Source organism: Salvelinus alpinus, chromosome 24, assembly GCF_045679555.1.
Source record: "Salvelinus alpinus chromosome 24, SLU_Salpinus.1, whole genome shotgun sequence".
Lineage (NCBI taxonomy): Eukaryota > Metazoa > Chordata > Actinopteri > Salmoniformes > Salmonidae > Salvelinus > Salvelinus alpinus.
The window spans coordinates 39,903,416-39,913,306 of NC_092109.1; the positions used below are offsets into that span (position 1 = coordinate 39,903,416).

Here is a 9,891-nt window from a genome sequence, read left to right on the forward strand (position 1 = left end):
CAAAATCTGGACCCCTACAAATCAGCCGGGCTAGACAATCTGGAACATCTCTTTCTAAAATGATCTGCCGAAATTGTTGCAACCCCTATTACTAGCCTGTTCAACCTCTCTTTCGTATCGTCTGAGATTCCCATAGATTGGAATGCTGCCACGGTCATCCCCCTCTTCAAAAGGGGTGACACTCTAGACCTAAACTGCTACAGACCTATATCTATTCTACTCTGCCTTTCTAAGGTCTACGAAAGCCAAGTTAACAAACAGATTACTGACCATTTCGAATCCCACCGTACCTTCTCCGCTATGCAATCTGGTATCAGAGCTGGTCATGGGTGCTCCTCAGCCACGCTCAAGGTCCTAAACGATATCATAACCGCCATCGATAAGAGACATTACTATGCAGCTGTATTCATTGACATGGCTAAGGCTTTCGACTCTATCAATCACCACATTCTTATCGGCAGACTCAATAGCCTTGGTTTCTCAAATGATTGCCTCGCCTGGTTCACCTACTACTTCTCTGATAGAGTTCAGTATGTCAAATCAGAGGGCCTGTTGTCCGGACCTTTGGCAGTCTCTATGTGGTGCCACAGGGTTCACTTCTCGGGCCGATTCTCTTCTCTGTATACATCAATGATGTCACTCTTGCTGCTGGTGATTCTTTGATCCACCTCTTCACAGACGACACCATTCATTGAAGCTCACCTCCAGATGAGCTTCAATGCCATACAACTCTCCTGCCGTGGCCACCAACTGCTCTTAAATGCAAGTAAAACTAAATGCATGCTCTTCAACCGATCGCTGCCTGGACCTGCCTGCCTGTCCAGCATCACTACTCTGGACGGTTTTGACTTAGAATATGTGGACAACTACAAATACCTAGGTGTCTTGTTAGACTGTAAATCTCCTTCCAGACTCACATTAAACATCTCGAATCCAAAATTAAATCTAGAATCTGCTTCCTATTCCGCAACAAAGCATCCTTCACTCATGCTGCCAAACATACCCTCGTAAAACTGACTATCCTACCGATCCTCGACTTCGGCGATGTCATTTACAAAATAGCCTCCAACACTCTACTCAGTAACTTGGATGCAGTCTATCACAGTGCCATCCGTGTTGTCACCAAAGCCCCATATACTACCCACCACTGTGACCTTCGCCAAACCCACTGGCTCCAGGTCATCTAAAAGTCTCTGCTAGGTAAAGCCCCGCCTTATCTCAGCTCACTGGTCACCATAGCAGCACCCACCCGTTGCACGCGCTCCAGCAGGTATATCTCACTGGTCACCCCCAAAGCCAATTCTTCCTTCGGCCGCCTCTCCTTCCAGTTCTCTGCTGCCAATGACTGGAACGAACTGCAAAAATCACTGAAGCTGGAGACTCTTACCTCCCTCACTAGCTTTAAGCAACAGCTGGCAGAGCAGCTCACAGATCACTGCACCTGTACATAGCTCATCTGTAAATAGCCCATCCAATCTACCTCATCCCCATACCGTATTCATACAATTATCTAGCTACTTTGCACCCCAGTATCTCTACTTGCACATTCATCTTCTGCCCATCTACCATTCCAGTGTTAATTTCTATATTGTAATTACTTCGCCACCATGGCCTATTTATTGCCTTACCTCCCTTATCCTACCTCATTTGCACTCATTGTATATAGACTTTTTGTTTTCCTTTTTTCCACTGTATTATTGACTGTATGTTTGTTTATTCCATGTGTAACTTTGTGTTGTTGTATGTTTCGAACTGCTATGCTTTGTCTTGGCCAGGTCGCAGTTGCAAATCAGAACTGTTTCTCAACTAGCCTAGCTGGTTAATGGTTAAAAAAGGTGAAATAAAAAATAGATTAAAAAAACAGATTCATAGGACCATCACCATTGCTAAAATAGCATCTCTGGTCCCTTTGTTAAGAAATTATACTGCATTTATTCAAAGAGTTATGTGATATTAGAATACTCGTGTTGTTGGAGCTAACAACGCACTTGGCCTTGTGGAGTTTCCTGCCCAGGTAGATAACAGCCATGATGGAGTTAGCCATGACCATCACAGCATAGACCAGACACCAAAACACATTTTTGGTGTGAGGGATGTTCTCGAAACCATTGATTTAGAAATTTGCGTTTGAATGTAGCACTGTAAGAGATTAGGACTGACTGCTCGTAAGCTATGGTCCAGGAATCTAGGGAGGTCTGTGGGCATGCGCCCCTGGGTAGTTTTCTTTAGTTAAAACAGCTGTTAATTGGTCATTGGAATCCTGGGAGGCTTAGGTCTATGACCAAGATGGAATTAAAATCAAATACAATCTCAAGTCAGGTGTAATGAGGATGCTTTGAACGTTGAATTAACTTGACTACTTGATTTGAAGTCCAAGATCATCGTCATATATCGCTTAATATAATCAGGTACATGTTTTCACCTTCAAAATCTTAAGCTATCAAGAGATATGTTTTTGCCCTTTTCTTTAACAAGGGTAGGGCATACCCCCACAATCCCCCTGAATTCAAGCCCTGGTTATAGGACGTCTATGGTGAAGTCATCATGCAGGGGTTGGCTGACATACAGGTATCTATATGGTAGCTTCTCTAGCCAACAGGGATGGTCACTCAGGTCAACCCTGGTACTGTAAGAGATATTATAGTAGAATACATCCCCCAAACTACTCCCCCGGGCCTCCCATCCGAGCCTGGTTCCTCTCTAGGGTGTTTTCCTTCTAGGGTTTCTCCTTCTAGGGTGTTTCTCCTTCTAGGGTGTTTTTCCTTCTAGGGTGTTTCTCCTTCTATGGTGTTTCTCCTTCTAGGGTGTTTTGCCTTCTAGGGTGTTTCGCCTTCTAGGATGTTTTTCCTTCTAGGGTGTTTTTCCTTCTAGGGTGTTTTTCCTTCTTGGGTGTTTTTCCTTCTTGGGTGTTTTTCCTTCTAGGGTGTTTTTCCTTCTAGGGTGTTTTTCCTTCTTGGGTGTTTTTCCTTCTTGGGTGTTTTTCCTTCTAGGGTGTTTCTCCTTCTAGGGTGTTTCTCCTTCTAGGGTGTTTCTCCTTCTAGGGTGTTTTTCCTTCTAGGGTGTTTTTCCTGGTTCTAATGTACTGCTTCTCCTTCTGCTTGCTGAGCACTTTGTGAAACTGAGATGTAGAAGGGGCTTTATAAATATATTTGATTTGTATTAGGGTTTTATCCAGCCTTTTTATTATGACATTTTCTGTATGGCTTTAAAGCCATATCGCCAAAATAATATAAATATTTCATTTAAGAAAAACGTAATTTTTCATTTAATTGAAACAACAATTATTCACTATGGCAGATACAGTATATCTTACACAGCATTTCAATCAAAAACAAGTCAAATAGAGATATAAATAAATAGTAAAACTTCATGTTGATTGGATCGGCACCCCAGCTCTCTGGGCTCCTCTTTTACTAAGCAGCTTCTTGGCCGATTCCTTAAACTCCTCTGTCTTCAGAACATATATGATGGGGTTTAGCATGGATGGCAGCACCGAGGTCAGGGACAGGTTGATGATCCGGGCGTTGGTTGGTATGATTGAGTGAAGGAAGTATGTAAAATGAATAGGCAGGTAGAATATGGCTACGAGTATCAGGTGTGAGGTACACGTCTTCAAGGCTCTGACTCTGAGAGAGGGAGAGAGAGAGAAGGAGAGAGAGAGGGAGAGAGAAAATTAGAGAAGGAGAGAGAGGGAGAGAGAAGTAGAGAGAGGGAAAGCAAAAGAAGGAGAGAGGGAAGGAAAGAGGGAGAGAGAGAGGGGGAGAGAGAGAGGGAGAGAGAGAGGGGGAGAGACAGAGAGACACAGAGAGAAAGAAAGAGAGAGAGATAGAGAAAAGGACAAAAGTGTCAGTACAGTATCTATCTGGATAGATAGTCATCATCTATCCAGTTCAATGACATTCTCAGTATTTCCAGCATTTATCACTAGAACAACATACACTATATATACAAAGGTATATGGACACCCCTTCAAATAAGTGGATGCGGCTATTTCAGCCACACCCAGGTGTATAAAAGTGTATAAAATAGAGCACACAGCCATGCAATCTCCATGGACAAGCATTGGCGATAGAATGGACTTAATTAAGAGATCAGTGACTTTCAATTTGGCACTGTCATAGGATGCTATCTTTCCAACCAGTCAGTTTGTAAAATTTATGCCCTGCTAGAGCTGCTCCGGTCAACTGTAAGTGCTGTTATTGGAGATTGGCAATGTCTAGGAGCAAGAACGGCTCAGCCACAAAGTGGTAGGCAACACAAGCTCACAGAACGGGACTGCCGAGTAATGAAGCACGTAAAAATCGTCTGTCCTCACTACTGGGTTTCAAACTGCCTCTGGGAGTAATTAACTGTTCTTCGGGAGCTTCATGAAATGGGTTTCCATGGCTAATCAACCGCAAACAAGCCTATGCTCACTGTGATCAATGCCAAGTTGTCACGTTCTGACCTTAGTTTCTTTTTTATGTCTCTAATTTGGTTTGGTCAGGGCGTGAGTTGGGGTGGGCATTCTATGTTTTGTATTTCTGTGTTTGGCCTGGTATGGATCCCAATCAGGCAGCTGTCAATCGTTGTCTCTGATTGAGAACCATACTTAGGTAGCCTGTTACCACCTGTGTTTGTGGGTAGTTGTTTCCTGTTTTGTGTTTCACCATTCGGGACTGTTTCGATTTTCGTTGTGATTTCACTTTGTTATTTTTGTGTTCTGTTCTAATAAAGTAACATGGACACTTACCACGCTGCGTTTTGGTCCGATCTTTCATATTCCTCATCAGAAGAGGAAGACAATCGTTACAGAACTACCCACCAAAAAAGGACCAAGCAGCGTGGTAAGGAGAAGCAGTGTCTCCTGGAGTGCTGTAAAACTTGCAGATATTGGACTCTAGAGCAGTGGAAACATGTTCTCTTGAGTGATGAATCACGCTTCATCATCTGGCAGTCCGATGGACGAATCTGGGTTTGGCAGATTGCAGGAGAGCGCTACCTGCCCCAATGCATAGTTCCGACTGTAAAGTTTGGTGGAGGACGAATAACGGTCTGGGGCTGTTTTTCATGGTTCGGGCTAGACCCCTTAGTTCCAGTGAAGGGAAATCTTAACGCTACAGGATACAATGACATTCTGGATTCTGTGGTTCCAACTTTGTGACAACAGTTTGGAGAAGGCCCTTTCCTGTTTCAGCATGACAATACCCCAGTGCACAAAGCGAGGTCCATACAGAAGTGGTTTGTCGAAATCAGTGTGGAAGAACTTGACTAGCTTCCACAGAGCCCTAACCTCAACCCCATCGAACACCTTTGGGATGAATTGGAACGCCGACTGCAAGCCAGGCCTAATCACCCAACATCAGCATCCGACATCACTAAAGCTCTTGTGGCTGAATGGAAGCAAGTCCTCGCTGCAATGTTCCAACATCTAGTGGAAAGCACTCCCAGAAGAATGGAGGCTGTTATAGCAGCAAATGGGGGACCAACTCCATATTAATGCCCATGATTTTAGAATGAGATGTATGACGAGCAGGTGTCCACATACTTTTGGTCCTGTAGTGTATATCTGAGACAGCACAACAATCAGTATCAGAGCTATATGTTTAGGTATATAAACAAAATATCTGGCTAAATCTCTGACTCTGATCAGTATGACTTCTCACCTGTCCTGGGGCAATGTGATGGTGAACAGGGCGTGTGTGATACAGATGTATGATGATATGATGAAGACCATGGGGATAAAGAGGACTATACTGGGGTTGAGATATGACATCACTATGTTAGGGACCACATCAGAACAGGGGGCCGCCAGACGGAACAGGGGACCGTGGTCACAGAAGTAGCTGTTGATCACCAGAGACCTACAATACAATACATCTTCATTGTTCACATGTTACAGTGATCAACTGCTATTTTTTTCCCCCAGCACCCGGCCCGGGATTCAAACCGGTAACCTTTCGGCAACAGATTCACCACCTCAGCCACCTACCGGCAGAAGGAGAGTCGGGTGATGAGGCACACAGCCAGCAACACCATGAACACAGCAAATACCCAGGCAGCACCCGTCAGCTGGGACATGGACCTGTGAGTCACCATCATATGGTACCTACATGGACAGCGGAAAGAAGCTGTTAATAAGGACTTTAGATGCAGTGTATTCATATATCAGTTCGAATTGTCAGTGAAAGCAGATACATTATTTATCACACAAGGGGCAATTATGAAGGCCTTTTGAATTGTATTTGATTAAACAATTTTATTTGATGTATTATCTGAGACCTGAGTGGGCAGCAGATGGCCACCAGTCTGTCGTAGGAGAGGATGGTGAGGTTGAAGGACTGCATGGTGAGGAAGAGGAAGATGAAGAAGAGGCTAGTGAGGCACTGGTTGTAGGAGATGAGTTGTCTGCTGAACAGGAACATATCCAGGACCTTGGGGACCATGGCAGTGCTGCCACACACGTCTGTGAAGGCCAGGTTGAACACAGCAATGTACTTGGGGCTGTAAGGTAAGATCCTGACTTGATTATCTCCATGGGGAAATGTTTGTATGTGCAATAGACAATTACAGAGAAGGTAAATATAATCAATCAGTAGACAAAAAGTGCAGATCCTAAACATCTTTACACTGTCATCTGTAATGTGTAAGTTATCAACTACAGACCATCCAGCTGGACCTAATGGTGGTTTTCATTCAGAATCAACTACAGACCATCCAGCTGGACCTAATGGTGGTTTTCATTCAGAATCAACTATAGACCATCCAGCTGGACCTAATGGTGGTTTTCATTCAGAATCAACTATAGACCATCCAGCTGGTCCTAATGGTGGTTTTCATTCAGAAGCCTTATTGAGAGGCAGGTCGGTAACCAGGGATACAGTTGAAATCCCGAGCTGATGAGGGGAATCTAAAAGGAGTTAACTAGCAGTCAGAGCCCTTTGCTGCTTCAGCTTGTGTTGTTTCTGTTGTGGTTCATCTGGTTGTGTTCTGGGACTGCAAACATATAGTCCAATAAAGGTAGAATTATGCTGTATTATTACCACTGAGATAAAAGAGGACTGATTACCTGTGGAGACTGCTGTCCATGTAGATAACCATCATTACAAAGGTGTTGCCCACCTAGACCCAATACACACACACACACACACACACACACACACACACACACACACACACACACACACACACACACACACACACACACACACACACACACACACACATACAGGAGAAACCATAACCCAAAATGTTTATACAGGTAAATTCGTTTGGCCGTTGACTATGGGTGGCGCTACAGGCCCAGCTGAAATGATACTACACCATATCAGGTTTTCTTAAGTTCAAAAAAGATGGGCTTTCGATAGGAAAGTGAAACCTTTTCTAGTTAATAGAGTGGATCAAATCAAATCATTGTTTATTTGTCACGTGTGCCGAATAAAACAGGTGTAGACCTTACAATGAAATGCTTACTTACAGGATCAACTAGCTGACCCTGGCCGTACGTAACACCCTGGACCACAACTAGCTAGTAACAGTCTGGACTACAGCTAGTTAGTAACAGCCTGGACCAGAGCTAGTTAGTAACAGCCAGGGCCACAGCTAGTTAGTAACGCCCTGGACCAGAGCCAGTTAGTAACATCCTGGACCACAGCTAGTTTGTAACAGCATGGACCAGAGCTGGTTTGCAACAGCCTGGACCAGAGCTAGTTTGTAACAGGGTAGACCAGAGCTAGTTTGTAACAGCCTTGACCAGAGCTAGTTAGTAACAGCCAGGGCCACAGCTAGTTAGTAACGCCCTGGACCAGAGCCAGTTAGTTACATCCTGGACCACAGCTAGTTTGTAACAGCATGGACCAGAGCTGGTTTGTAACAGGGTAGACCAGAGCTAGTTTGTAACAGCCTTGACCAGAGCTAGTTAGTAACAGCCTGGACCAGAGCTAGTTAGTAACAGCCTGGATCACAGATAGTTTGTAACAACGTAGACCAGAGCTAGTTAGTAACAGCCTGGACCAGAGCTAGTTAGTAACATCCTGGACCAGAGCTAGTTAGTAACATCCTGGACCAGAGCTAGTTAGTAACAGCCTGGATCACAGATAGTTTGTAACAGCGTAGACCAGAGCTAGTTTGTAACAGCCTGGATCACAGATAGTTTGTAACAGCGTAGACCAGAGCTAGTTATTAACAGCCTGGATCACAGATAGTTTGTAACAGCGTAGACCAGAGCTAGTTAGTAACAGCCTGGACCAGAGCTAGTTAGTAACAGCCTGGATCACAGATAGTTTGTAACAGCGTAGACCAGAGCTATGGACCAACCAGAGAGATGATGTAAACGAAGCAGAGGAAGATGTAATAGTACTTCATGTGGGGGATGTCGATGAAACCACTGATGAAGAAGTAAGGGGGTCGGATAATGGTGTCAATGTTCTCTGTCTGGTTAGGGTCAGAGGTCAGGTAACTCATCCTGACTGGTGGTGTTATCAGTGATTCCTCCTGGCTCGTAATAATCTGTGGAAATATAAAATAAATACATTACTGTTTTTTAATTCACCTGTTGAGACATTGCAATGAGTGAAACATCATCAGGACAAAGGCAAATATCCAAGTCCAATTGTCTATTTCTTATGTAATTATATATTTAAAAAACTAAGAATACAATTGTTTTAACTGACAACAAAGTGTAAAATAGAATCCATTTGACTTTTACCTCAGATACAGTTAAACAATTCTAATGAATAATCCAAGAAATAGCACTGTAAAGCTGATATTGGTTTCACGTTCCCTCCATTAGAATAACTCTTACCTGTTGAACCCACATACTGTATAGTCTAACATGGTACAACTACATACTGCAGAAACTAAGTCTTACCTGGTCTTACCACAGACTGGATCCAACTGTCTCTCTTCAGTAGTCTGGTGATGTGTGTTGGACTGAAGACCAATTTGTGGTGCTGCTCTGAGTCCACCTCCACTGTTATACCTGCAGCCTCATTGTGAATCTGTAGTAGGATGTCCCCTGTGGGCCACCGTACTTGTGTATGACATACCTTGATTTAGTGAAGAAGACGTGTCAGAGATGAATACCCTTGCTGCTGTTGTTGTTGTTGTTGTGTGGTTGTCATAGGACACAACTCAATGCCCTTCTGGAACCCCCAACCACACAGGCTGAGAAGAGAGAGGAGGGAGGCGATAGAAAGAGGAGGATAGAGAGACGAAGGAGGAGAGAGAAAGAGGAGAAAGCAGAGAGAAAGAGAGGAGAAATGAGAGAGAAAGAGAGGAGAAAGGAGAGAGAAAGCTAGGAGAAAGTTTACCATTCAGATCTCATCAGTTATATTTTTTTATGTTTTGGTAATTGTAGTAATTTGAATAATTTAGCAGACACTCTCATCCAGTTGAGCTAATAAATTGAGCTAATGACAGTGGTGTAAAGTACTTAAGTAAAAATACTTTAAGGTACTACTTAAGTCGTTTTTGGGGGTATCTGTACTTTACAATTAATAATTTTTGCCTACTTTTACTTCACTACATTCCTTAAGAATTTTTTGTACTTTTTACTCCATACATTTTACTCCAGGATCTGTAGTATCATAGAGGATCATAGAGTATCATAGAGGATGATAACTAAACCTCTATCTATCTGTAGTATCATAGAGGATGATAACTAAACCTCTATCTATCTATAGTATCATAGAGGATGATAACTAAACCTATATCTATCTGTAGTATCATATAGGATGATTTCCAGACCTCTATCTGTCAACACATGAGTCTCCTACTGAGTACACAGTCAGTCTAATGAGAGAACTAATGAGGACCGGCTTGTCCACATAGCTTAGAAACGCTCTCTGCAGATGAGAGAAGGAGACAGAGAGCAACTCATGTGTAAGCAACAGGCCAAACCCAGCTAACAAC

The 9,891-nt window shown here is 43.4% G+C and overlaps 1 protein-coding gene across 2 annotated transcripts; it reads right to left on the reverse strand.

Moving 5' to 3' along the window:
• Positions 1-3,239: 3,239 nt before the first annotated feature.
• Positions 3,240-9,065, reverse strand: LOC139552818 (olfactory receptor 1f45-like). 2 transcript variants are annotated; one of them, XM_071364876.1, is made up of 7 exons: positions 8,849-9,065; positions 8,296-8,487; positions 7,049-7,101; positions 6,262-6,483; positions 5,972-6,088; positions 5,646-5,843; positions 3,240-3,626 (listed from the first exon to the last, which is right to left on the reverse strand). In XM_071364876.1, exons 2-7 carry the CDS (start codon positions 8,440-8,442, stop codon positions 3,368-3,370), a joined length of 996 nt encoding a protein of 331 aa, XP_071220977.1. In that variant the 5' UTR covers positions 8,443-8,487; positions 8,849-9,065; the 3' UTR covers positions 3,240-3,367. The 2 variants fall into 2 exon arrangements, with proteins under 2 accessions (XP_071220977.1, XP_071220978.1); XM_071364877.1 differs by lacking the exon at positions 5,646-5,843.
• Between the last annotated feature and the right edge of the window lie 826 nt (positions 9,066-9,891).

Excerpts from the sequence above, each read along its gene's own strand:
- LOC139552818 (XM_071364876.1), bottom strand. The coding sequence starts at position 8,442 with ATGAGTTACCTGACCTCTGACCCTAACCAGACAGAGAACATTGACACC. Across the intron at positions 7,102-8,295 it reads TCGTTTACATCATCTCTCTG|GTGGGCAACACCTTTGTAAT; the intron begins GTTGGTCCATAG and ends TATTGGGTCTAG. Across the intron at positions 3,627-5,645 it reads ATCACATTGCCCCAGGACAG|AGTCAGAGCCTTGAAGACGT; the intron begins GTGAGAAGTCAT and ends TCCCTCTCTCAG.